General features: G+C 47.9%; 2 protein-coding genes and 2 pseudogenes across 11 annotated transcripts in view; 2 read left to right on the top strand and 2 right to left on the bottom strand.

Moving 5' to 3' along the window:
- LOC149334738 (uncharacterized) overlaps nt 1-27120 on the top strand; it is a 148400-nt gene that overhangs the window by 62832 nt on the left and 58448 nt on the right. The window lies entirely within an intron of this gene.
- LOC149334740 (uncharacterized) lies at nt 10-26238 on the top strand (annotated as a pseudogene). The gene is made up of 2 exons (XR_016284795.1): nt 10-17166; nt 17484-26238. The product of XR_016284795.1 is annotated as an uncharacterized LOC149334740 (transcript).
- On the bottom strand, nt 5744-6948 carry LOC149334741 (uncharacterized; annotated as a pseudogene).
- On the bottom strand, nt 19489-21262 carry LOC149334742 (uncharacterized). Its single transcript, XM_089555366.1, has 4 exons — nt 20737-21262; nt 19968-20067; nt 19673-19836; nt 19489-19565 (listed from the first exon to the last, which is right to left on the bottom strand). Exons 1-4 carry the CDS (start codon nt 20966-20968, stop codon nt 19537-19539), a joined length of 525 nt encoding a protein of 174 aa, XP_089411492.1. The 5' UTR covers nt 20969-21262; the 3' UTR covers nt 19489-19536.

Raw genomic sequence — 27120 nt, forward strand, 5'->3', positions numbered from 1 at the left:
TCCAAGGGGGGTGTTTGCTCCCAACTGCGGCCCCTGCAGTCCACTCGGCAGCACTTGACGCTGTTCGGATAGGTTCCCAACATCGCCTGAAACTAGCCTGCATGTCAAACTCTGTTGGCTGCTGCATTTAGCAGATGAAGGGCAACATTCACGATGCTTGTGGTGGTGCTGCTGTGAAACGGAGCACAGGCAATGCTTTGTACCAAGAGTGCCGGTGCCTCGTTATGTGGAAATCCTAATGGGAATTCTGTTATTAAAATGTGCTGCGTGGTTGCGCTGTTGTCATGTTCACCTCGCTACTGCAGTGTGAGCACCACCGGGCAGGAACAACAAATATACAACACAGAATACAAACAGCTGAAAACAGAAGTAAACAAGCTAAGAAGGCAGGTACAAGTTAATAAGAGAAAGGAAAAAAAGGCTAGGAACAGGCATTTGAAAAAATGCACACATAGCAAATCCCGCAAAAAAATAAAGAAAAATCCCGCCTTCCAAAGTTACTAAACACAGCATCTAACATTTTGCAGAACAATGCGGCAGACACACACACACTGGAGCAAAAAAAAAAACAAAAAAAAAAACAATCACACAGTGATAAAAAAAGAAGAACGCACATCAATATATGTTAGAATTTTCTAAATAGGACCAAAGAGCTGTTTGAAATGATGATGTTTCAGTGGTAGCCGCAGTGCTAGGAGGAAGCGAATGCAATAGCCAGGGCCAAAGGGGAGTGTTTGGATCGTTCTGTCCGGGCGAAAATGGGTTTAGACTTCATCATGTGATCTACACAAGCCGATGTGTGCGGTGCTGGAAGAAGATACACACACTCGAAAATGGTGTGTTGCTCTGGTAGAGAGTATGGAAAAAAGATGAACGGCTGAATTTTCTGCGCATGACCAGAGGCAAGAGATGGAGCAATGTTTTCAGTGCTGTTACACTTTGATACCGAGAGTAACGGGAAAGGATGTTTTGAATAGGTTCCAACATGTGAATAAGATAGGCACTTGTTCACCGACGGGTATTCTATCGCAGGCCTGATCAGCATGTTCAATGCGTGTAGTTTTGTGTCCTGGTTGGCTTGGTGCAGGCGGCGTTTAAGAAGACCAAGTTTTTTTAAGGCTTTGGTAGTGATCTGTTCAATATCAGAGCTCCAGGATAAATTAGAGTTAAAATTTACACCGAGGTATTTTACTGACGCTGCAGTTTCAATGGTAGTATTATTAACTGAGTAGGCATTAGGGCTCGTGTTGGCAACGGAAGTAAACTTGAGGTGTTTAGTTTTATCGGCGTTAATTACTATTTGCTACCTGCCACACCAATTAGTTAGCTCGTCAAGATCAGTCTGGAGAGCAACGATGTCGCAAGGGCTCGATATTACTTAGTAAAATGCACAGTCATCTGCATTGTTGATGTTATGTTCGACGCGATGTCATTAATATACATTAAGAAAAGCAGTGGACCCAGCACCGAACCCTCCTGGAGGAGCACGCCTTGATAAGAAGCTCCCTGATTTGACTGGCTGAGAGCGGTTTGTTAGAAATGCGTTATTCCACTGCGTAGTATGTTGATCCAGCTGCAAGTTGCGTATTTTTATCATCAGGCAGTTATGAGGCACGCGATCAAAGGCTTTAGAGAAATCAATAAAGATGGAGGCAATGTAGAGGGAAGAGTCGATTGCTTGATGAAGGCCCGTTATCAGCTCAAATAACTGTGTCTGGCACGATAAATGTTTGCGGAATCCATGCTGGTTGTTGTGAAGCAAGTTGTTCTGGTTAAGATGAGTCATAATGTTTGTGTATATTATGTGTTCGAATACCTTGCAACATATCGAGGTTGGCCTGTAGTTATTAGGAATGGATCTGTCTCCAGATTTAAATACCGGGATTACATAAGTGGACCTCCAATCTTCTGGCACACATGTCATATCGAGTGACTGTTGGAAAATGAGAGACAGCAGGAAAGCTGTGTGCTGGCAGGTTATCTTTAGCAGCTTCGCGTTGGTACCATCGGGTCCTGGGCTAGCGTGGTGGGGCAGGCGTTCAGTTGCATGAGCCACGCCAAGCGCAGATATGTGAATGGGTGAAAATGGAATCTGGTTATCGGCCTCGGGAAGCTGCACTGGATTGCAAGTGGGCAATTCATCTGTAAAAGTTTGTGAGAAGTGTCCGTTGAATTGTTCTGCACGTTGTTCTATAGGTAGAGTGCTGCCATTTACACCCAAAAGAACAGGGACCGTACTAGCGCTGTTAGGATTAACAGTGTTCCAAAATTTCCTACGGTCAGTTTATATCAAACTAGGAAGTGTAAAATTAAAATATTTGTTTTTGGCTTCCGAAATTTGTTTTTCAGCTATTCTTGAAATGCTTTTGTAGTTTTCCCAGTCTGTAGCTTCCTTTGTTCGAACGACTTTCCTAAATGCTCTTTTCTTCCTATTTAGTGCCCTATTGACATCTGTGGTAAACCAAGAGCTGACTTGAAACACTGGTCCTTCTCACGGCACCAGTTATGTGTCTTCCGTAAAAAGTCTGAATGGCCAGTTTGGTCGGGTCGGATGTTCTGCGATGGGACGAATAACAATGTCACGAAGTGCTTCGCGTCTTCGTCCGCTCGTCCGGCGACACGTTGCCGGTTGGGGCCGCCACTCCAAACTTCTTGACAACAACACTAGTTTATTGAAGACTGGAACAAAATACAAGTACTAAGAGAAAAGGCTGTTTACAAGAAGGCTGTTTAAAAGAAGGGCCGTATAAAAGCGGTCGAGACTGAGACTCTGCGCGCTCTTGCCTGCTCTTTGTTCGCAGCGGGTTTTAACACTTCACTTCACTTCACTTTATTACCTTAAACACCCCACTTTGGGGGTATTACATAAGGGGTGGGAGTACAAATATAGATCGAATATGATTGCTTACATGACATTTGTGAAATGCATATTTAAATTGTTCACAAAACTTGATTGGCAGGTGATGGCATCAACGTCGTGGGGAAGGCCATTCCAGTCTTTAGCAGTGCAAAGAAAAAAGGATGCGGAAAAAGTGATGGTGCGGGGTCGTTGGCATGACACTTGCAGCGGATGGCCGGTGCGATGAGATATGCGAGCTGGCGGTGTGATGTAGGGTGGTTGGCCGAGGGAACTGTAAAGAAACTTATGGAACAGACTAAGAGAAGCAATGCGACGACGATGGGCAAGAGTTGATGCACCTGATTGTCGTTTAAGTGACGATACACTGATGTCGTATGAATAGGCAGAATGAATGAACCTCGTGGAGCAATTTTGGACAGATTCTAGTGAACTGATGAGATATGCTTGTTGTGGGCTCCAGATAGCAGATGCGTATTCTAGTTTTGGTCGAATGAGTGATTGGTAGGCGAGAAGTTTAATACTTTGAGGGGCGTGCCATAGATGACGTTTCAAAAAACCCAATGACCGGTTAGCTGATGCGATGATGTTCCTTGCATGAGGGCGCCAGGAGAGATCCTGGCACAAGGTGACACCTAGGTACTTGTATGAGTGTACAGATTCTAGTGGAACGTTAGCAACCGAGTAAGGGAAAATATGGGGGTTACGCCGGCGGTGAAAAGATATGAGTTTACATTGATTAGGATTAAGCGACATTAGCCAGTCATCGCACCAGGCATGCACTGTGTCAATGTCGTTTTGGAGCTGTGATTGGTCAAAGGTGTTGGAAATTGTGCGGTAAATAACGCGGTCGTCTGCAAACAGACGACCATTGCAAACCAGGTTTGAGGGCAAGTCGTTAATATAGATTAAGAATAGGAGGGGAGCAAGTACAGAACCTTGGGGTACGCCTAATGTTACTGGAAGAGGGTTGGAACTCTGGCTGTTCACGAGAACAAACTGGGAGCGGTTAGAAAGGAATTCTTCGATCCACAATAAGACGTTAGGATGCAGTTTTAGCATGGTTAGTTTTAGCAGTAAACGCCTGTGGGGAACTTTATCAAATGCTTTAGCAAAGTCTAGAAAAATAGCGTCAGTTTGTAAATTTAGGTCGAGGTTGGAGTGAACGTCATGAAGAAAGACGGCCAGTTGAGTTTCACATGACAAACCCTTGCGAAACCCGTGTTGTGAGGGATGAAAGAAGTTGTTAGCGTCAAGAAAGTCCATGATTTGAGAATAGATGATGTGTTCCATGATTTTGCAAGGTATGCTGGTTAATGATATTGGACGGTAATTTAAAGGAGTATCTTTGTTAGCGGACTTAAAGACTGGAATGACCTTTCCCACTTTCCAGTCATCCGGAATGGAACCTGTAGAAAGTGACTGTGGAAACAATAACAATAAGTACATGGCAGAAATATTCTTAGTGTTGCGCAGTATTTTAGAGTTAATTTCGTCGACGCCAGCCGATGATAAAATTTTAAGGTGTTCAATGAGCGAGGAAATGCCGGCTTCAGAAAACGCGATAGCAGGCATGCTGGACTCTATATTGACGGCGAAAGCTGCAGTTGGTGGGTGAATTTCATTAGTGAACACAGATGAAAAGGCGTTATTAAAAATTTCAGCGCACTCATTGTCATCAGCTTCTTCTCCAGACTCTTTAGTTAGAGTGATGGTATGTGCCGGGTGCTCACTTACGACCTGCCAAAACTTTTTGGGATTGGAAGTCAACAATTTGGGGAGGTCGTTGGGAAGGAAAGAGTATTTTGCGTTGCGAATTGCTGATAGGTAGGTGTGTTTGGCTGTACAGTATTTTTCCCATGCGCACTCGTCGCATTGCTTTAATTTTGCCGCACGGAAAAGGCGTTTCTTTTTATTGTCGAGCCTTTTTATCGTTTTGGTATACCATGGTTTCTGGCGGTCCGAGTGGAAACTTATTTTGGGGATGTATCTATCGGTTAGTTCGCTAACCTTTTTCTTAAAACGGGATCAATTATCATTTACTGAATGATCGTGAAAAGATGCTTCAAATGTTGTGTGATATTGGTTTAATTCAAGACTAAAGGCTTCATAGTTTTCTTTGTCGTAGAGGCGAATAGTTTTGTTTTGATTCTGGCATCGTGATGGGTGGAACTCAAATGTGGCGTGGATTACTTTATGGTCGCTGATTTCGCGTAGGTAAGTGATAGATGAGAGGGCATCCGGGTGGGTAGTCAGGATTAGATCTAGGATGTTTGCAACGCGGGTCGGTTCAAATACCACTTGAGTTAAGTTGAAGTTTAGGCAGACCTCGATAAAATCATTCGCTTCCCTGTTGCCGACTGCTGTCGGTGTCTGCCAGTTGATTTCCGGAAAATTAAAGTCTCCAAAAAGAATGATATGCGCTTTTGGGTATTTCCTCGTTAATTGGCTGATCACGTCGTTAAGAATTCGAGAGAAATAGGAGTTTGTATTTGGTGCTCTATAACAAACGCCCAGCAGTACGGTTTGAGGCGCAGCGTGACAAAGTAGCCATCCTATCTCAAGGTCTGATGGAATATTAATAACTGTACACGAGAACTGATTCTTAACTGCGATGAAGACGCCTCCACCTCGAGCGGATGTGCGATCTTTGCGAAAAAGGTTAAAATTCGGTAAGTCAGCAAGAACTTCAGTATCGATGATGCCATTAGTGAGCCATGTTTCGGTAAGTATCAGCAAGTTACTAGCAGATGAACACACAAGATTGGAGATGATTTCGCGTTTCGGAAGAAAACTACGTATGTTTGTGAACATCGCCGAAAAGGAAAGCTTAGGCTGGGGGGTGGCAGGTACATGAGCGGCTGGGAGCTGGCGATGCAGCAACTGCTATGGTATCTCTTTTACAGATTGCGATGGTTCGTCGAAGATATATCGTCGGGAAGCGATGAACAGGGTTTTGTATCGCAAAGAAAAACGGTTAGTCTTGCTTTTGGCAAAAGTAACTAGGTGTTTGCGCACATTGCGAACGCGGTGTGAAAAATCTTCACCGACGGAGTAGTCATTGTCCTTGAATTTGCGGCCATTAGCTAGAATTCCGTCCTTTGTTTTGAAAAGTGTGAATTTGGCAATTAACGGACGGCAGCGATCAGGTTCGTGGCGCCCAAGACGGTGAGTGCGGTCTATTGTTTTGGGGTCCAGGGTGATGTCCAAAAATTCGGAGCAATGGCGAATTAGTAGCTTTTCAGAGTCGGCCCACGTTTCAGATGGGTCAGGGTCCGGAATGTTGTAGAATATGAGGTTGTTTCTTCGTGATTGGTTTTCTGCTTCGTCTGTGCGATCCTCGAGATCACAGAGCTGGCGAGTTGCCTGGGTGGTGTGAGTGCCTTCTATCTCTGTTCGTAGTGACTGTATGGTTTGGTAATGACCTTCAAGTGCGCTGATGCGCCTGCTTAGATCAGAAATAAGGTTGTCGGTTGTTAGTAACTGGTTTTTGAGGTCTGTAACTTCCGCGATTAATGTCGACTGACCGGCGGACAATTTTTTAAGTTCTGTAACTACAGTTTCGAGTGAGGCAGGGCCGAGGTTAGTCTCTATGTTGCTGGACAACAAAAGGAAATGATGACATCAGAACACTCAGTGACAATGGCAAGGCAGCACTGCGGGCTCGGCAGCTGTATTAAAAAGTAATCACTAGATTTCTTAGCGTAAAGACAACATGGCTTACTAACCTGCATGGCGAGGCAGAACGGGTTAAGCGACTGCATCGTGGCACAGCCACCGAGCCCAAAAAGCGACGTCGGTGGCCGAAGCTGCTTAAAAGCTGGAGCGGAAGAAGATGTCGATGGCGATGGTGTTTCCAACTGTCGGTCGAGGGTGCAGTGCACTGGTGAGGTCAGCGCACGATCGGGCGAAGCGGTGATGGCGCAAGGATGGCACACATCGGTTTGGTTGGGAGCGGGCGTCCATTCCGGCGAGATGTCCGGTGGACAGGCAGCCAGAGGGGCGGGGAAAAGCATGGTAATCCAGAGGGGAGCGACCACCTGCATGGCGAGGCAGAACGGGTTAAGCGACTGCATCGTGGCACAGCCACCGAGCCCACCTTCGATAATTGGGCAGAGCTTTATCAAATCTGCTCTCGCCCAATTTCAACCAATACTGCCGCGATGGCCCTGTACATACAAGTAGCCCAGTGCTCGCCAGAGCCCGACTCTGGCGGACCGCATACTTTTCCTGAAACATTCGCACTTTCCGAGGTGCCAGCAAAGTCGACTCCACCGCTTGACGCGACAGTCGGGTGGTTTCAGAAGGAGCCGACCTTATTGTCCCCCACCCCCACTCATCTTTCTTGAATGTGAAACTGTCGCCGACCCTCTGCAGCCCTGACAGGGCTGTTCGCGGTCTGCTCCCCGCTTCCCGTGGCCTTGGAGAGTGCCCGAAGCGCGCGACCCGCTGTCACCATTCCTAACCCCTCCCGACTTCAGATGGACACGGTAGTAATCGGCGAGAGGGGGGAAAGAATGTTGGGCGGACGCTCGCCGTACACACAACATGCAAAAGCACGCAAATGCACAAAGGATCCGGCCGTCAACAACACACACAAAAAAAAACTCCACAGCACACGGGACCCCGACCATCAATCGGGCGCTGTACTAACAACAACAAAAAAAAGGAGCGCTTCTGCGTCCTACTGACAATTGCAAAAAAAATGCTCAAGAGGAAAACCTTCAGGTATTCTGATACAAGCACAAATGGAACCCTCTGGTAAAAACATTCGAAAAATGGTACATGCAACAACATTGCAATGAATACAGTACTCTTCAGGATTACATGTTATCACAGAAGAAAACAGTACACACCAGACAAAATCAGCACCCCAGCATGGCTCTGCCCAATCATTTCCAGAGTCTGTGAGGTGTTCACATTCCCCCACTCTCACCCACTGCCCCATCATCTATCTGCTCAAGCCACATGGCACTTTACGCCTATTGCCACCTGTCGGTGGCAGAGTGGGTTGTGGCTGTGGACCTAGGCATTCGTCGCTAGCCACCAGGGTCAAACACCTGATCTGGTCTCATAAAAGTGAACATTCCGTACTGCAGCTTGCACCACCCTCTCATTAGCTGCTTTCTGGTTGTGTCGCTCCGCTTCTACCGCGGTGGAGCCACCACCCGTGTGCGCATATGGGGCGCAAGCCTCTGCGAAAGACCGTAAACGCCCATCCCTAGACGGTTTCTTAGAATGTGACATGGCCAGCTCAAGCAGTTCATCAGCGACCTCTAGGTTTGCGATCCGGCAGTTCCGCAGACCCGCAAAGAGATCGCAGCATGGGTCGTGGTTCGCCTCTACCAGCGGCAGTGCAACTATGCTTCCCTGAGGGCATGGGACGAATTCTCCGTCGCCACTGCTCTGATTCCACTTATCTAGCACTAAACTTTTTGCGATGCTAGACGAGTCTGAGTTTCGTGGATTGGAACAGTCTGGCTTTCCCAGCTGTTCTTCGGGCTTCTCGGACGTTACTGCCTGTGCCGCGGATGCTTTTTGGGCCATGCCGCTCTCGCCAAAGCTTCTCAGCAATTTGTGCACTAGCCTGCATTAGGTGAAGCGGCCTCAGCCACTCCCCTTTCAATGCTGCGTAGGGATGCGTGTTGGTTCTTCGGGACCTGATCCCAGATGTAAGCTCTCGTTGGAGTTCTGCCTGTTGCCATCACTCCAACAAGGCATTGTCACTGAGCCGCCTAAACACAGGCTCCAGTGCCTTGCTCACAAAGCCAGGCAGGCTGTTCTTGTGTGGCTCCTCATCCTTAGCCACAGCCCTGTTGAACCAAGATCTTCAGGGCAGAGGTGCGTCGACGACATGTGCTGCAGTGTGGCTTGTTACCTTTTTGATCCCTACCACCTGGTGGTTACCCTGGGGCTTTTTTTTTCTGTCCACAAGAGCATGCAAGGCAGCTCCCATGCGCTGGTGTACTTGGTTGATGCAGTCTTTTTTTTTTCAACTTTGATGAAGCCATAGACTGCATGAAGTGTTTGGCTGTCCCCATCTGAGAGCATGGTGGTATACCTTAGCTTGTGCTTCTCTAATGAGCGCCAAAACAAGCACAGGGCCACCTCCATCTGGCCAGCTTTACAGTCAGTGTTTTTTTGGCACAGTGGCGCATGCTGGATGAGCCATGCTGCATGGCCTGGCTCATTTTCTTCCGGTCCGTTTGCGCAGCCAAGGCAAAAGTTTGATAGCACAACGTGGTCTATAACCAGACCAGTGTGCATTTCAATAATGCACCCAACACAAGTGTGTGAGCTATGTCCGCGAGTAAGCCAGCTACCATCATAGGTAACGTCGATATCTCCGGGCGCATTGCAGAGTTCTGCATACGATTCCTTGATGCGGGCAACGCTGCTGGCCTCGCACTCGGTAGCGGTCGCACTACAGGCACCCACCATCTTCTTCATGTGGCCCTTGTGGTGCAGGCCACAATGAGAGATGTTCATTACAGCGAAGGAGTCTCTCAGGACTGTTGCCCCCTTGCCGATGCTTTGGATGGCCTTCCTTGCGTGCACAAAAAGGCATTGCTTTGCCATTAGCACCTCCACGGAGACAAGAAACGCACTTTGCGCAGGTCACAGGAGCTGCAGGAGAGCATGAACGTTAGGGACAGCTCCTACTCTTTGCCCATCTTTGACAAAGTCAGACTGTTCATGCCGCACTCGGGACAAAGCCCAATCCCACAGATCGTATTTATCACGGCTAAGTCCTCGATGACAAACTGTGTGCCACTCTCCTTGCCGTCGCTCTCCAGCTGAACGTGCAGTAGCTTGAATTTCCGTTTCGTTGCTCTCTGCGACGATAGACGCTCCTTCACGGTCGCCGCTCCTTCACGGTCGCCGCATTTCTCGCGCACTCAGCAGACTCGTGAACAGAGTAGTACACCGTATCGATGCGGTCTTAGACTGAAAAGCCAGCTGCCGACCCCATGACACGAGGTGTACTGCAGTTAGCGTGAGAACACACTGCTTCGGATGCAACAGGCGACGGTGGCAGCGCGCCGTCGTCCGGTGATGCAGACGTCGCGGCCGCGCCGTTCTCATTCAGCCGCGCGTTCCATGGACGGTTTCGTTTTTTTCCATACGCTTGACACGTCTTCCTCTTTAGGCGAGCGTCTCCAGACATCCCGGCACAAAGCGGAAAGACTGTGTGTCGGGAAACACGACCGTGCAAAAACGCGATCAACACAGCAGCACATGCGCAGAGAGCAGAAAGCGAGGACTACGGACGCGAAAATAAAACAAAGAAAAAAATGGCGCGCCGGCCAATGGGAGGCATGGAACACCACGCGTGCGCGCTTCAGCCAATCAGCGGCCTGGAAGCGCCCTCTGGAAAACCTGCGACGGTGGCCGTTCCGCTTGAGCGACGCCATTTTGAGATACCTCAAAATGCGCACAAAGAAACAAGCTTCAAAACGAGCCCAAGATGGCGGCGATCGGCCTGCTGCTTCGGTCATGGCGCGCGGGAAGTTAGAAAATTTTTTGCCCGTGCGTAGCAGTGCGTAGCAGGCGGTTACTTCGTCGTCATCTTCCTTCTCGCCACTGCCGGGCAGCGGTAGACGCGACAGACAGTCTGCCTCTACGTTGCCTCCCCCTGAACGATAGACGATATCGTAACGGTAGGCCAACAGCGTGATTGCCCACCTCTGCAGACGAGCAGCGGCAGTGCTTGGTATTCCTCTTTTGGGACCGAGTATCGTCTGCATAGGCTTGTGATCAGTTACCAAGCTGAACTCTCTGCCGTAAATATAGTAATGGAACTTCTTAATTCTGAAGACTGAGGCTAGCGCTTCTCGCTCTAACTGGCTGTAGTTCCGTTCACTCGGCGATAATGTGCGGGATGCAAGCACGATCGGCCGTCTGGAACCATCTTGTTCCACTTTCGATAACGCTGCACCCACCCCATAAGATGAGGCATCACACACTACCTGAAGCTGGGCTTCCGGATCGTAATGTGCCAGCACCGGCGCTTTTATTAGCAACCTTTTTATCTTTTTAAACGCTATGTCTCACTGTTCGCTCCAGACCCATGGCGCATTCTTGCACAGCAGCTGATTCAGTGGGAAGATGACTGTTGATAACTCTGGCAAAAATTTTCCGTAGTATGTCACCATGCCCGTAAACGTTCTTAGCTGTTTTTTATCGGCTGGGACAGTGGCTTCTAATGCAGCCTTTACCTTCTCTGGTGACGCTGCAATTCCTTGTTTGCTGACCACATGACCCAGAGACTGCAATTCTGGTTTCTAAAATTCATACTACTATGCCTTAATCCGCACTCCCCTTTTGTGTAACCAGTTCAGTAACGCATCCAGGTTCACTACGTGCTCGTTTTCGTTCCGGCCCGTGATGAGAATATCATCTAGGTAGCGTGTCGCATCTTTAACATGCTGTCCATTATCTTTTGAAAAATCGCAGGTGCACATGCCACCCCGAAAGGTAAGACTGCATACAGTCCTTTGTGCGTACTGAGGGTGAGGTACTCGCGCGAATCCATTACCACTTGCTGATACTCGGGTCAGACTTCGAGACCACCTGCCCTCCTGAAAGTGTGGCCAAGATTTCTTGTGCATCCACGTGATTAACGCTACTCCAATTGAGCCTGAACTGGTATAACCAGTCTCGTCCGATGAGAGCAGGACCCTCCTGGCAGAGAATGTGCAGAGGTAGCTGGAGAGACTGGTGCTGATGCTTCACATTCACCGTCCAGTGGCACTCCCCCGAATACACATCGTAAAGCGCTCTTGACGCGGTTTCTCGAGCGTTGTTTGCAACAGTGGTTCGATGTCTTCCTCGGTCTCCAACACGCCGAAGCTTTGCCTCCGGGAGGAGTTTCCTTTTTGTGTGTCTTGCCCGCTCGCTTTCGAAGGGTGCGAATCAGATGTCGGCTGGGAGCGGTACACTTTTTGAACATGCCCTACTTGGTGGCATTTAAAGCAAGCCCGGTTGCGATGACGCAAGCATTATCACGTGCACGGCGAACCGTTCCATGCAAGGGACTCTTCTGCAGAAAACTTCTGAAGGTCGTCCTGGGTTGCACTGCTAGGTCGGCACTTCTTGGAAGCCGCCTCAACTGATAAGGCTACCTCAACCGCCTTTTTGAAAGTCAGAGATGCATCCTCAACAAAAAGTCTCTTCTGGATGCCAGCGCTGGCAATACCACAGACAAATCTGTCTCTCAGAGTTTCTTCTAAGGCCTGCCATGAACTGCGCGATGCTCTCCGTTTGTTGTTGCGTTTTTCGGTGAAACTTTGCTCTTTCCGCAGTAACTGATGGCTTGGGTGACAGATGCTCTCATAATGCTTTCTGCAGTTCTAACAAAGACTGACTAGCCGGCGCATTCGGGGCGGTCAAACTCTTCAATAACTTGTACATCTTCGGACCCACGATACTCTGGAAGGCATCTTCTTTGTTTGCGTCTGGAAGTGTCTATGCACAATGTGTGCCGTTGCCTCCAACTTCGTTTTTTCAGTGCTTATGCTTTGTGGTGATGTCGAGCCTAACCCGGGCCCTTCAACTGAGCAACTACTGGGCAAACTTCTAGAGGAACAGAAACAAATAAAAAACAGGCTAGACGACATTGAATCGCGCCTTAAAACGTATGAAGACTCGGTTTCGGCTATTTCCGAAGTATGTTCAATAGCTCGGAGCTTAGAGAAGAAGGTTCAGGGCTTAGAACTCAAGCTTACCGATGTGGAGGACCGCAGCAGGCGTAATAATCTTCTGGTGTTCGGTGTAAAGGAAAAGGAAAATGAGACGCATGAAGATCTCGAGGAATCCGTCCTCAAGGATGTCTTCACAGAAATTCCAGGTGCACACGTCAGTTCGGTCGAACGAATACACAGAATTGGTCGGAAACAACCCGACAAAGTACGACCGGTAATCATAAAGTTCTACGACCACCGTGAGAAAATGAATATCCTAAAGAATTGCTTTAAGCTAAAGAATGGAAACGTGTCTGTCTCTGAGGATTTTTCCGCAGTTACAAGAATGAAAAGAAAGCAACTGTGGGACAGTGCCGCTTCTAACAAAAAGAATGGCCAAAAAGTCAAGCTCATGTACGATAAGCTTGAGATAGACAACGACCTGTTCGAATGGTACGAGGAACGAAAGATCCGGGTTCCAGTTAGCCGGAAAGATAAACAGAGTACATGAACTGTAGCCCCCGAGGATAGGTCGTTTGTGTGTATTCAGCTAAATGCGCGAAGCATCGTTAATAAAACAGTTGACCTAGAAAGTGTCGTGCTCACACACAGGCCACATATCGTATGCCTAACAGAAACCTGGCTGCACACGGATATCGAGAGCGCTGAAACAGTACCCGCAGGCTACCGAATGCTTGGCAAAGATAGGAACTCTCGGGGCGGTGGCGTACCAATTATTTTCCGAGAGTCATTGCATGTAACCACTCTTCCCGACATACACGATATCGAATGCTTATTGCTAAAGGTTTCTTTAGCCGAATTTACCTGGATTGTAGGTACATTCTACCGGCCGCCAAACAGCAACAGCACATTTTTTGAAGTACTGAATGAATTCCTATGCTCTAGTAACATTGCTACTTGCAACACAGCACTTGCTGGAGATTTTAATATGCCTTCCATCAAGTGGGACCGGGAATTCCCTGAACCACTATCTGCCATTTCTGAGTCATTTCTAGATTGAATCTTTTTTCACAGCTTTACTCAACTAGTGAAGGAACGCACCCGCATACAAAAGGACGCTAAATCAATTTTAGATCTTTTCCTCGTGAGCAGCAGCCTGCTTTGCCGAAATCCAGTTACGCATGTCTACGATGGCATATCTGACCACAAGATGGCATCGCTGAATTTCACATGTGCCCCTGCTACTAAGCACGTGCCAACGACGTTGCTATCTTAGATTTGTTGGACAGTTCGTTCTCAGATTTTGTTGCATTAAGTGAATCTACCGATTGCTCTGTTGATGCTCTGTGGTGTTTTTTAGTTTAGTTTAGTTTAGTTTATTGGGGTTTAACGTCCCAAAGCAACTAAGGCTATGAGGGATGCCGTAGTGGAGGGCTCCGGAAATTTCGACCACCTGGGGATCTTTAACGTGCACTGACATCGCACAGTACACGGGCCTCTAGAATTTCTCCTCCAAAGAAATTCTAGCCGCCGCGGCCGGGATAGAACCTGCGTCTTTCGGGTCAGCAGCCGAGCACCATAACCACTGAGCCACTGCGGCGGCCTGTGGTGTTTTTTCAAAAGTCTTGTTATGAAGTGCGTGAATGATTTTGTGCCGGCTGTGACGAAACGAGTACGAAATACTAGTCCTTGGATGACTAAAGAAGTTATTCGGCTAGAGCGAAAAACAAAAAAGTTAAGAAAGCAAACCCGGCTTTCTCCTTCAGCAGCCAACAAAAATAAGCTCTGTGTGTAACGTATGCAGGTAAAGGAATGCATAAAAAGGAACAAGGACTACTATTTCAACATTACCATGAAGAGCTTTCTGCTCAACGCGCCAGAAAAGTTCTATCGGCATTTGTCTCCTAAAAAGAAAATAACATACAAATTGTGTATAAATGGCGAAACAATAACATCACAACCGCAAGTGGCATCAGCTTTTAATCAATTCTTCTGCTCAGTATTCACAAACGATGATGGTAAGAAACCACATCCTGACTTAGTGTTACATTGTCTGCCAATTATTAATGTCATTGTTTCTGAACAGGGCCTTCTGTCGTTACTGCTGAATATCGACAGCAAAAAGTCACCAGGTGCTTTCCTTGTTAGGTATGCCAGTAAATATTTATGTATTATGTTCAATCTTTCTTTGACTAAAGCAGAACTTCCCTTTGATTGGAAATGCAGTAAAATCATGCCCATACCCAAAGCAGATAATTCATCATTACTTTCGTCTTATAGGCCGATATCATTATTGTGTACATGTTCAAGGTTCTTGAACAAATTATTTTTAATCATACCTCGACATTTGTTGAACATAATAATCTAATCGACACCAGGCAACACGGGTTTCGGAAAGGGCTCCCCACAGTAACAGCACTCCTGGAGCAACAGCCATTGGCATTCAAATAGCCAAATCGACAGTATGATTCTGAAAAGGCCTTTGACGGCGTCTCACACCCTAAACTTGTTTCAAAGCTAGAACCACTGTCGGGGCACAATTCTCTTCTTGCATGGGCCGAAGCTTACTACCCATGTGGCCGATCCCACTGGGTCAGAATAGATCACACGTGTGTTCTGCGCCTGTCAAGTCGGGTATACCGCAGGGATCTCTTCTCGGGCCCTTATTCTTTTTAATATTTATTAACGACATAGTTCATAACCTACCCTTAAAGTCAAGCTATATGCGGATGACTGCATAATCTATCACAAAATTCACAACTCCAGCGACCAGGCTCCACTTGACACTGGTGCCTTGGCAAGGATTGCAACCTGGTGCTCAGATTGGCAGATGTCAATAAAGACGAAAAAATCTGTTGCGATGACCATAACACGCAAGAGGCAACCATTAAATTTCTCATATTCCATAGGCAGCAGCACTCTCGCAGTGGTAAACAACTATAAATACCTAGGCACAACCATAACATCGGATCTAAGGTGGAATGAACATATAGGAGGTATGCACATGACGTCAGACGCAAGGGGCACTAGCGTCGATCGCAACCGCCGCCATGTTTGCGGTCTCCTCCAGTGCGGTGTCGCAGTGCTGCTCGCTGTGAGACGCGGAGACGCGACGATTGTGCCCTCGTCCCACGCTTGCAACCTGATCGCCGTGAGCGGAGCTCTGTAGTTTGCACAAAATGCGCTTAAGTGCCTACGCACGCGAGCTGTGCGATGCAGAAAAAACTCGCTACGTGCAAAAGGTGCGCCTTTCTGACGGGGTCGATCCACTCGATCTTCGAGGTGAGGAACTTTGCCGCGATGTTGACCTCTACCCGCGCGTCGACTTCACGGATATCAAAGACTACCTTGTTCACACTACAAGCTTTGTAACAAGAGAACAGCTGAAGGCTTACAAAGCAATGGAGGCTCATAATTTTCTGACCAGTGGCTGGGTCCAATAGCCATGCCTGAAAGTGCTATCCGACGGCCGCGTCGTCATCGTTTGCCAGGTAAGCAAACTGCCTTGCCCAGACCTGCTTGTATTATGCATGCAAAATGCTTGTGGTGCGCGAAAGAAACGTAAACTGGGGTTGACAGTAGCTTGGAAATGCGCGTTTTTCTCTGTGCAGCTTACGCGCGGCGAAGGCGAGAGCAAAAATAAAAAAGTTTTTGAGGCAGTGTCGTTGGTACATGCCCTAATTATTTAATTTCACAAAATTCGCTAATGCAGCGCATGTAGAGCACAACTGTTATTAACTTAGATTTAGCTCTAATTAGTGTGTTTCAGATGTTCCGAGTCCAAGTGGGTCATTTGAGTGGCCTCGAGCGCGGCCTGAGGCAGTCGCACTAAATTTTGCTGATATGCCCCATTTTAACCCTCTTGACTGTCTTCGCATGCAGCGTTTCGCTTTTGGCTTGTTTTTTCATTGGGGCCAGTACAATTGCTTTCTACAATTTACATGATTTAATGATAGAAATGCCAGAAGTGGTTAAAGAGTTTGTATGTCATTTCTGGTTCCCTCTGCTAGGCTACCTAAGCATGTAGTTCATTAACACAGCAGAGGAAACACTAAACAAACAGGCTGCACTGGCATGGCCATTTTAGTCTGTTTTGTAAACTACTGTTTTTAAGAGGTATTGGCAGAAATTTTTATTCATGAATTTTTGTTGTTCACCACCTACTTTGCACTTGTAAAGTCTCACGCCACCTGAAATTCTGCCAGTGTAAAGAACTATGCAGTTTGTTTGTTTTTTGTAATTTAGCACCTTTCCATTAATGCAGGTTGGGCATTCTCAGTCAGGCCTTGGCTTGTCATTAAGGAGGACGGCGAAGTGCAAGCTGCGCATTGTACTTGGGGAAGCGTGCTCGCACATTGCAGCAGTGCTTTTCTACATAGATGCAGAGGAGAGGTGGACAGACAAAGTTGGTTGCCCCCAACAGTGCGATCCGAAAAAAGTTTCCAGTGTGAATTTCTCCTCGTCAACGATGAAGAAAAGGGAACAGCCCCTTCGCAAGAAGAAGGGCTGTTACAGAGGCGACAGATGAAGAGTGGGGGGAAGCCGGCCAGGACAACCAGATTTTGCAGATCACTTTGTTCCCGTGGCAACCCAGTGCCATTCTCACCAATTTGCAGGATGAAGATGTTCCAGGCACGTGCTGGAGGCCTGTCTATTGAGCATGAGGTACAGTAGCTGAAATTAGCATGTTTCTTGCTGTTACTGTAGCTTGTTTTCTGCAGCTGCCTACAAGTACCAATTAGAAAAAAATATAACAGCCTTAAGATGGCACACAAGGGAACGAGACAAACATTTGCACTAGTGTGTGTGTTGTTCCCTTTTGTCCCAGCTTAGGGTCGTTGCATCCTTTCCGTCGACATGTGCCAACCAACTCGTATGAGCTAACTGCTCAGATTTTGCTCTTTAAGTGGCCTTGACATTGTGACTGGTTTTTGCTAGCTTCAGACGTCATTGACCAACATATCCTCACCGTGTTGTTTCAGGCTGCTGGCTTGATAGAAAAGGAGACTAGAGAGCAGGCAAGGAGCACCAAGTGGTTCGCCTTCAGAGCTGGACGCATCACAGCTTCAAATGCTAAGGCTGTATGCAGGACTTGGACAACAAACCCCTGCTGAAGAGGTTATGCTATCCAGAAGATGCACAGTTCTCAAGCCCACAAACTGCGTGGGGAAAGGAACACGAACAGAAAGCCACACAAGCCTATACAGCTGCATCTAAGAATGTTCATGTTAATTTTCAGTGCAGTCAATCAGGTCTGCATATATGTCAAGACAACCCATTTCTGGCTGCAACCCCTGATGGTATGGTCAGCTGCAATTGTTGTGGCCAGGGAGTCCTGGAGGTGAAATGCCCATACAGCTGTAGAGAAGAGTCGGTCAGAAGTTATGCATTGTCTGACTCATCCTGTCTTGCCATTGTAGACGACAAAGTGGTGCTGAGGACAGATCATAGTTATTTTTACCAGGTGCAAATGCAGATTCAAGTCTGCAAAGTGAAGTACTGCGATTTTGTTGTTTGGACGCAAAAGGACTATGTTGTTCTTCGAATCTATGAAGACACACAGTTCTGTAGGAGAATGCTCCAACGTTGCGCACTTTATTTTAAGCTTGTCATTTTGCCAGAATTATGCTATCGCTATTGGACCGAGAAACTTCACACAGGGCTGCAAGACGCTAGTGATGAAGACTCAGCGCCAGCAGAAGAGGTGTACTGTGTATGTGGTGGTCCCAAGTCGGGCAGAATGATCATGTGTGACATGTCTGGTTCCATTATGCGTGTGTTAATTTGAACAGAGCACCAAAAGGAAAAACATGCACAGAGCAAAGAAAGAAGGCGTAATTTGTTCGTGCTGGCCGAGACACTTCACGCATAAGCACATAGAGAGCTTGGCGGGAAGGAAACAAACAGTGTCTGCAGGAAAGCAAATCGAGAACACCTTTATTTACACCAATTCTCTAAGCATACTTGCAGCACTTAAGAAAACTGTGCGTGATTTCACCCAAATGGGACAGTTGAGTTGTTCATATTGCACAGTGCTGAACAAATGAAAACAATCTTGTCGAGTATTGTGGGTTCATTTTCTTCACCAACGACCATTTCCACAGGAAGGGTGTGCTTCAGGATCTTGTACTTATTACGTACAAGTCCAGTCACTCTCTCGACATGGATTCTCACATTTGCTATCTTTCGAGTCTTTTCCACATCAAGAGCAGAGAGTTGCTGCTTACCTCTAGTGAAGGCAGGCATGGCCAACTTAGCACAGTGCATGCCAACACTGTCGGCAATTGTGAATCCCCGGTCTGCGAGAACTACATCCCCAGGCAAGAGGTTGTTTAAAATGCCACAGTTTTCAGCAATAACCTTATCACTAGTCCTCCCACACCATCCTCGAGTTATAAATGTGACAACACCTTGTGGTGCAATACCAATCAAGTACTTTACAGTATTATGGCTTTTGTAGTGTGACCATGTGTGTGATCGTGGCAACATGGATGAAGGCCGCTTGATGACTATTTCAAAACAGTCCAGGACAACTGCCACTTCCACACCAAATGACTTTCGAAATGTCATGGGCATGGTTGCCCGGAGCGTGTCGCGGTCAGGCCACTGGACAGCTCGGGAAAGCCGGACAAAAGCCACGTCCAGCCACTTGTTTATAATCCTTGATGCTGTGGATTGTGACACATGAAACCTGCAAATAAAAATGAAGGATATCAGCAAATTGCATCACAAGAAAGTAAAATACAAGGTTATACCGGTAGGCCAAATCTTGAAGAGGAGTGTTGAGCCGGAGGCGGATCAAAAAAATGAGCATTTCTTGGAAGGCTGTTAAAGAATTCCGGCTTGTATGCATTGCACCTTCCTTCAGGATGTTGAAGAGGGCAAGCAAGAGTGCAAAGTTCGGCAGTCCAGTGTAGAACTGCACCATATCCTCCCTTGTTTTCAGGACGTCTTGTGATAACATGTGCATTCCAAGCTTCTCTTTTGTGTCTGCAAGCTCCGAGAGGAGGTGCCTGTTCTCTTCCTCGAGCTGTTCTATGTGACCTGACTGAAATCAGCCTTCCCTGAAAAGATGCAGATAATAAGCGTGATCAAACAATACATTTCTCACCACTAATTGAACCTACATTAGTGGTGATTCAGAGTTTCTGTACAGCACCTTGAGACGTACCTCTACTCTCACAAACTTCCATGGGAACCTGCGGCTGAATCGGTTCTTCTTCCTCGGCAGAGGAAAGTGTGTCCTCTGAAACCACAGTGTCGGCTGTTGTGTTTGGGCTCACTTCTTTCAGGGGACTGGGCCGATGTTCTGACCGTCGTTGCTTTCTCTTGTACCTGGAAATGTTTTATCTTCAGTTAAACAGGAACCACCACATAAACAAGCTCCTGTTTGGGCTGAAGGCATAAAGAACTTGAATACAGGGAAACTTGTAGGGTAACTAGCACCTGCAGAAATACACACCTACCGGGATGCCAAACCTTCAGAGTCCACACGTTTGCCATGCCCTAAATGAAGAGATGGTGCCCAGTCTGGGTCTGCCTCAGCCATCACATATGCTGGTCGGCCTGCAGAAAATAAACTCAATCTTTCAAAAACTGCATGTGTTAGACTATTTCCTGCACGCTGGGAGTTTACTTGCAGAAACTACAGCAAGGTAGAGAGCTCCAGCCTTATTCTACACCACTAGGGCTTCTTTTACAGAGTTCTGCACTCTTTCGAGCTGTACACTGCAGTGTTTATTTCCCGGCCGCGGAGATCGCGAAGGCCACCGGTAGAGTTGCTTAATCGCCGGTCTACATCAGCTGGTTCAGAAGGACGTAGTCCAATCTTCTCACCGAACTTCGGCTCACGTTTACGACAGAAAAAATTAATCGGAAAGCGTTTTCTCTTCTACCTTGCATATTTGTGTACAAGTCCGCGCAGCGTTTTACTTTTAAGGTACAATTTATCAGCCTCTGCTACCTTCGATAACAAGCTTACCTCTCTCTCTCTTTTTTAACGAAGTACAAAATAGAGCGATCATTCAAGAGCAGAGGACAAGAGTGCCATGTCGAGGTCGTCGCGTGAGCTTCCCTTCCACTCTTTTAACCTGAACGCGCGAGCGTCGACTGCCCGGCGCTGCGGCATCGTAAGTTTTTAGTAGACTCACTGACCACAACCACCTACGTGACAATGCTGCTCTAAGTTGCGCTGAGCGTCGTTACAAGTACACTGAAATCGTAAATAACGCTTACCTGAGATGAAGTGCTTGCTGCATACTCTGTAGTGGTTTGCTGAGTGGTTCAAGTCCTTACGGTTGATCCGGCGAAACCACTCGGCCCTCCTGCGAGCGGTCGTCTCTTCGGTCTTCTTGCACTGGTTTTTGACGACCTTCGGTATGCAAAAGAAGCCGACCTGTGCTACATTTTGGTCGCCGGGCTTCTTTTTTGTGAGATGGTTGCAACCAAACACCACGCAGTTCACCATTCTCGCGCGCGCAACACGCCGGCACCGCAGGAACGCGAAAACGTGCAACGCCCGTTTTTGCAGTCCAGAGACTCACTCACACGGCAGCTCTGTGAACACGTTGCTCAGATTTTTGACGGATGCTTGCACGGATAGAGGAGGCGCTGCACGGGTGAACGTGGAGTTAAACCGCCGACTCCGAAAACACGACTAGCCTAGCCGTACTACGCAACGCGAGCCGAGAGACCGCAATCGTGGTGGACAAGCCGGAACGACGCTGGCGCCCTCTCGGGGGATCAGGCCCAGTGCATACCTCCTATATCGGATATTGTGAAGAGGGCCATGCAGAAATTAGGTTATTTAAGAAGAACTCTGTGACAATGTACAAACGAAGTTAAACTAATAGCCTACAAGACCTTAGTTCGACCAGTAATAGAATATGGATCAATTGTTTGGGACCCGCACACTCGTGGCAACATAGACAAGCTCGAATCTGTGCAAAAGAAAGCAGCTAGGTTTATATACCGATCATATAGCTGGCGTACTTCCGTGAGTACTCTAGTAAAAAAGGCAGGTTTAGACAATTTACAAAAACGGTGTCAGTATGATCGATTAAAATACATGCACTTGCTGTTTCATGATAAACTAGGTATGCGAAAACACGATTACATGGAGGCTGTACACCGACGAACCACCCGATCGCATCATAGCAAATAACTTAAAGATTATTCTTGTCACACTCAAACCTTCGCTAACTCTTTTTTTCCGAAAACTGTCCGTGAGTGGAACCGGCTTCCAGCCAGCATTGTAGAATGCCCTACTACTGAAGCATTTATGAATGCTGTCAGATTGTAACTGATGATTACGGAGTGTTCTTGAGATTGCTTTGTGTTTCTGCACGCGTGTTCCATCTATTTTTGCTCGTGAGTGCATCTCATTTGTTGAAGGCAGCGTGTTGTGCCTTGATTTGTTTTGCGCACATGTCATTTATGTTTTTTTTTTCTTCTCCCGCTCCTGCTTACAGCCTCACCTAGAGGCTAGCAGTACTCTGTAAATAAATAAATAAATAAATAAATCTTAATCACTCAAAGGAATGCATTAATCCTTTCTTTTTAAGTTTCGCAATCCGACTGAGATTCATCGAAAGATTCCACTTGCCCAATCATGACCATCCTGGATGTTTCCGAGTCGCTCCGTTGTGGTCCTTGTACGCTTGGCTTCTTGTACGCTGTCTTCAGAGTCCCCGTGGGAACGGTCATCGTTCTGCTTCAGTATCCCACCCTCGTCGCCAAAAAGTTGTCGTGTCTTGGGAGGGGAACGACACTGTAGCCGAGGTGCAACAAGAACTTGGGTTTATTGTCAGCCGGCCGTCAGACTGCGCGTCCCGCTGGTCGACGGCTGCCCGTGCAAACCAGCACGCATGTGTTTATATCGAGATACAGACAGGCGTGTGCCCAAACACCGGCACGTGGCCGTGAGTTCGCCGTTTGCTTATCGTGATACAAACACTACACCATCCTTTTCGAATGACATTATTTTTTTCCGTCTAGCACTGAAAGTGACCAAATGACATTCGATGCATCGAATGCCATTAGGTTTGAATGACATTAAATTTGCTAGTGTGACGGGGGCATTAGTTGGCTAAATGTTTACGAACTGATATAAACATGCACCATGCAGACTCTCCTCACAAAAGTTCTTGCGATCTTCTGATGCATCACTGCCTTCCTTCCCTCATGTTTCTCTGGGCTGATGCCGATTGCAAAAAAATGAAGCCCCTGTAACGAGTTAGTGGACCGAGCAATGCCGAGAGGCGGACCGGCTCGGCGGTCGCCGTCAACGGCTAGGCTCGAAGAAACGGACGATGATGCACGCGCTCCACTGCGCAACGAACAACTGCTCCTAGAGCTGTGTCCTTTTTATTGCCTTGCTCGCAAGTTCTAAACCGTCGGCACCGGGTGGCGCCACAACACAAAACATGAAAACGAAACTGTAACAGTCCTCCCCCATTAGTTTGTTCAAGAAGAGAAGAACATTATGGAGAGTAGCGCTGCACTGGCTTGCGGCTTCTCGTGCTTCTTCGCAACTGAGGCGTGCTGCACGCTGACTTGGGAGAGTTCATAGCAGTCTGCTCTGTACCACCAGTCACGTTCACAGTTGTCTCTTCTGTGCCACTAGTAGCACTCACGGTGAGGTCAGAGTCCACAGAAACAGCCAAGCTGGTGTCACACTCTGTTGATGGGTGGCTGGAAACGCCCTGTGTTCCAGTAGGTTCAGGCCTCCATAGTTCAGGGGTAGGCTCAACGATTTCTTCGACTTGAGGACGTAGGTGGTCGCCGTGCCTATGCCAGAGAGTACCGTCACTGAGACAGACTGTAGCTGCTGACTGACCTGTAATGCTCGTGACACGTGCGGGTACCCACGGTGGTCCTCGACGAAAGTTCTTTGCGAGTACGTTGTCTCCCACATTCGGCAATGGAGAAGAACGACACCCTTTATCGGCCTGTAGTTTCTGCTTCAACTGTCTCAGCAGCACTGAAGTGTGTAGATTTGGGCGAAGAACATCCAAAGGTGTCTTGAACATCCTTCCCATGAGCATTTCACACGGTGCTCTGCCTGTGACTTCATGTGGCGTGGTTCTGTAGTGAAATAAAAACCGCGAAATCTGGGTTTGGAAAGATCCAGATCCACTCTTCTTGATCTTGTTCTTGACAGTCTGTACGACGCGCTCTGCCGCACCATTCGAAGCTGGATGGTAGGGAGGCACAAGCATGCGACGTATTCCATTACGTGCCAAGAATTCCAAGTACTGTTCACTTGCAAAGGCAGGCCCATTGTCGGAAACTATGAGATCCGGCAGTCCATGCTGCGCAAATGTTGTTCGCAAAGCATTGATAACAGCATCCGCTGATGTTGACGTCACTGGAAAAACTTCAACCCACTTTGAATAGGCGTCAACAATGACCAGGAATGTATGACCCATGAATGGGCCCCCAAAGTCAACGTGAAGTCTTGACCAGGGCCTCTGTGGAAACGGCCATGGCGTGTGCTGGATGCGTTGCGGTGCACGCAGGTAAGCTTGGCAGGTTTCACAGCTCTTTACACTCTTAGTGATGTCTCCATCAATTCCCGGCCACCAGATGTGGCTTCTGGCAATTGTCTTGCTTTTCTCAATGCCAGGATGCCCTGCATGAAGTATCATTAGGATTTTGGCTTGCAAAGATTTTGGGATAACAACTCGGGAACCCCACAGCAAGCAACCTTCGTGGAGGCTGAGTTCGCTGCTCCTTGCTGTGAATGGATTTCCTTCTGGTCCTGCTGGAAGTTTTTCCCCTCGCAGGACAGCAAGAGCTACGTGGCTCAGGAATGGGTCCTTTTTTGTAGCTTGTGCCACAATGGCAGGTGACAACAGTCCTGGGTATGCTTGTTCAAGCATGAACATTTCAGCAGGTGCAGGTAGATCCACGTTGTTTGCAGGCAACGGCAACCTACTGAGAGCATCCGCATGACCTAAGTCCAGACCAGGCTTGTACACAAGCTTGTACTTGTATGCAGAAAGTTTCAATGCCCATCTGACTAGTCGTGGTGATGCTTGCACTGGAATGGGTTTGTCATCGTTCAGTAATCCTAGTAGAGGCTTGTGATCCGTATAAGCAGTAAAAGGATTGCCCCACAAGTACTGGTGGAACTTTTCCACACCAAATACAAAGGCTAATGCCTCTTTGTCGAGTTGGCTGTAGTTTTGCTCTGCACGAGACAAACATCTGGAGGCAAAAGCAATGGGCAGTTCTCGACCATCAGATTCTCTGTGTGCCAAAACTGCGCCGATCCCATACGGTGAGGCATCGCAGCTGAGACACAGTGGCTTCCCTGGGTCGAAATGTACTAGGACTGGGGCGGATGTTATTAACTGCTTCACTACATTGAATGCATTTTCTTGCTCTTTTCCCCACACCCATTTCTTCTCGTTCATGAGAAGTAAATGCAAAGGGCGGAGGCGTCCGGAAAGGTTTGGTAGAAAACGCCTGTAGAAGTTCACAAGTCCCAAAAAACTTTGAAGCTCCTTGACGCCCCGGGGTGCAGGTGCATGAAGGATGGCAGATACCTTGCTCAAACTTGGAGACAGGCCTTGTTTGCTTATGATGTGCCCGAGGTATTCAACTTGTCGGACGAAAAAATGACACTTGTCGAACTTCAACTTAAGTCCAACATCACGAAGTCTAGATAGGACAGCACTGAGGTTGCGAAGATGCTCCGAGTCATTCGAGCCAGTGACAAGGATGTCATCGAAATATACTGCAACATGTGGCAGCCCTCGGAAAAGGTTCTCCATCTCCCTTTGGAACAAGGCTGGTGCTGATGACACGCCAAAAGGAAGACGTGTATACTGGAATAATCCCATGTGTGTGGAGATTGTGACATACTTTCTAGATTCTTTGTCAAGAACTATTTGCTGGTAGGCGTCCCTCAAATCCAGCTTCGTGAACTTCTCACCTCCTGACAGCATGGCCCACAGGTCCTCAATTCTTGGAATTGGATACTTTTCCATCACAGCCACTGGATTAATGGTAATCTTGAAATCTCCGCAAATCCTGACACGTCCATCCTTCTTGGCCACTGGAACAATTGGTGCAGCCCAAGCTGAAGAAGTGACTGGCTCCAGGATGCCTTCCCTCTGTAGGCGCTGAAGCTCTTGTGACACCCCATCCTTCAGGGCAAAGGGCAGTGGCCGTGGCTTGAAAAACTTTGGTACAGCATCTTGTGGAACATGGATTGTGGCTTCTGGACCCTTGAAAGTTCCCAGGCTCTGTTCAAACACCTCAGGAAACGCTTGAAGAAGGTCCTCAACATCAGAAACAGCATGAACGTCTGCTTCCACGCGAGCAATCTCAATGCCCAGAGCTCTAATCCAGTTCCGGCCCAGAAGTGTAGGTGAACGTTCCCCAGTCAGGAATAAAGGTAGCACTGCTTTTCTGTCACGAAACTGCACTGTGACATCCGCTCTACCTTGAACTTGTGTGAGCTCACCCGAGTAGCTTCGCAGGAGTACATCAGACGGCATGACAGGTACTGACGGTAGCAGCTCCTGAAGACGATTTTTTTCCATGACAGAAACGCTCGCACCGGTGTCCAGCTCCATACAGAGCGGTTTACCGCAAACGCTGACTGTTACGGTGAAGGGTGGTGACGGCGCGACGGTGTCGACTGGCCACATGTCAAACACGTCGGCAGAAACGTCGTTGTCAACAGTGTTGACTGGATGAGTTCCACACGAATTTTTGCGAGCCGGAGGCGCGGACGCATTTGCATTTGGCTTTGTGAATTTTCCCTTCCGTGACAAAGCGTGCTTTTTCTTCGAGTTGCACACTCGAGCAATGTGTCCCTGCTTCCTGCAGTAATTGCACGAACTACTGATGTGCTTGCACACGGACGCGAGGTGTTCATCCCCACAGCGGTAGCATGTGACACGCCCCTTTGATGCCGCGACTTGATAAGTGGAAAGCGCGCTTCGGCTTGAGCTCGCTATCTCGCCGGCATCTTTCTTCGCAGCTTCCATGGCAAGTGCAGTTTGTACAGCGTCTTCATACGTAAGGTCTGCTTTCTCGAGCAGCCTCGTCTGCACGGCTGTGTCGTTGATGCCGCACACGATGCGGTCCCTCAACATGTTGCTAAGCTCAGTTCCGAAGTTGCAATGTTCAGAGAGGCTTTTGAGCGACGCCACAAAGTTACTGACTGACTCGCCCTCCGCGCGAACACGCGTGTTGAACCTGAAACGCTGCGCGACAGCAGATGGCTTGGGGCAGTAATGGTCACCAAGAACAGAAAGAATTTCTTGCAAGGTTTTGTCTTGCGGTTGGGCGGGCTTCACGAGATCCCGCAAGAGAGCATACGTTTTCTGTCCACAACAACTAAAGAAGACTGACTTCTGTTTTGCTTCTGCAATGTCATTCGCGATGAAAAAAGCTTTAAGGCGATCAACGTAGCAAGGCCACGCATCTCCCCCTCCTCCGTCGAACGCTTCGAGGTTGCCGAACATTGGCATGACGGAATTCTTGCGCGTTGAACTCGTCAGAACAACGAAGAACTCACGTGCGCAGAAGGGGCGTAGGAAAGACGAACTTGAACTTGAATTTTTCTCCTCGTCGCCACTTGTAACGAGTTAGTGGACCGAG

Source organism: Amblyomma mixtum, chromosome 8 (assembly GCF_055824585.1).
Source record: "Amblyomma mixtum isolate Tamu chromosome 8, ASM5582458v1, whole genome shotgun sequence".
Lineage (NCBI taxonomy): Eukaryota > Metazoa > Arthropoda > Arachnida > Ixodida > Ixodidae > Amblyomma > Amblyomma mixtum.

What these genes read in the sequence shown, in the direction of transcription:
- LOC149334742 (XM_089555366.1), bottom strand. Translation starts at nt 20,968, where the DNA reads ATGGTGAACTGCGTGGTGTTTGGTTGCAACCATCTCACAAAAAAGAAG. An exon ending in CAGCAAGCACTTCATCTCAG is followed by an intron (nt 20,068 to 20,736) that starts GTAAGCGTTATT and finishes TATTTTCTGCAG; the next exon opens with GCCGACCAGCATATGTGATG. An exon ending in GGAAGTTTGTGAGAGTAGAG is followed by an intron (nt 19,566 to 19,672) that starts GTACGTCTCAAG and finishes GCATCTTTTCAG; the next exon opens with GGAAGGCTGATTTCAGTCAG.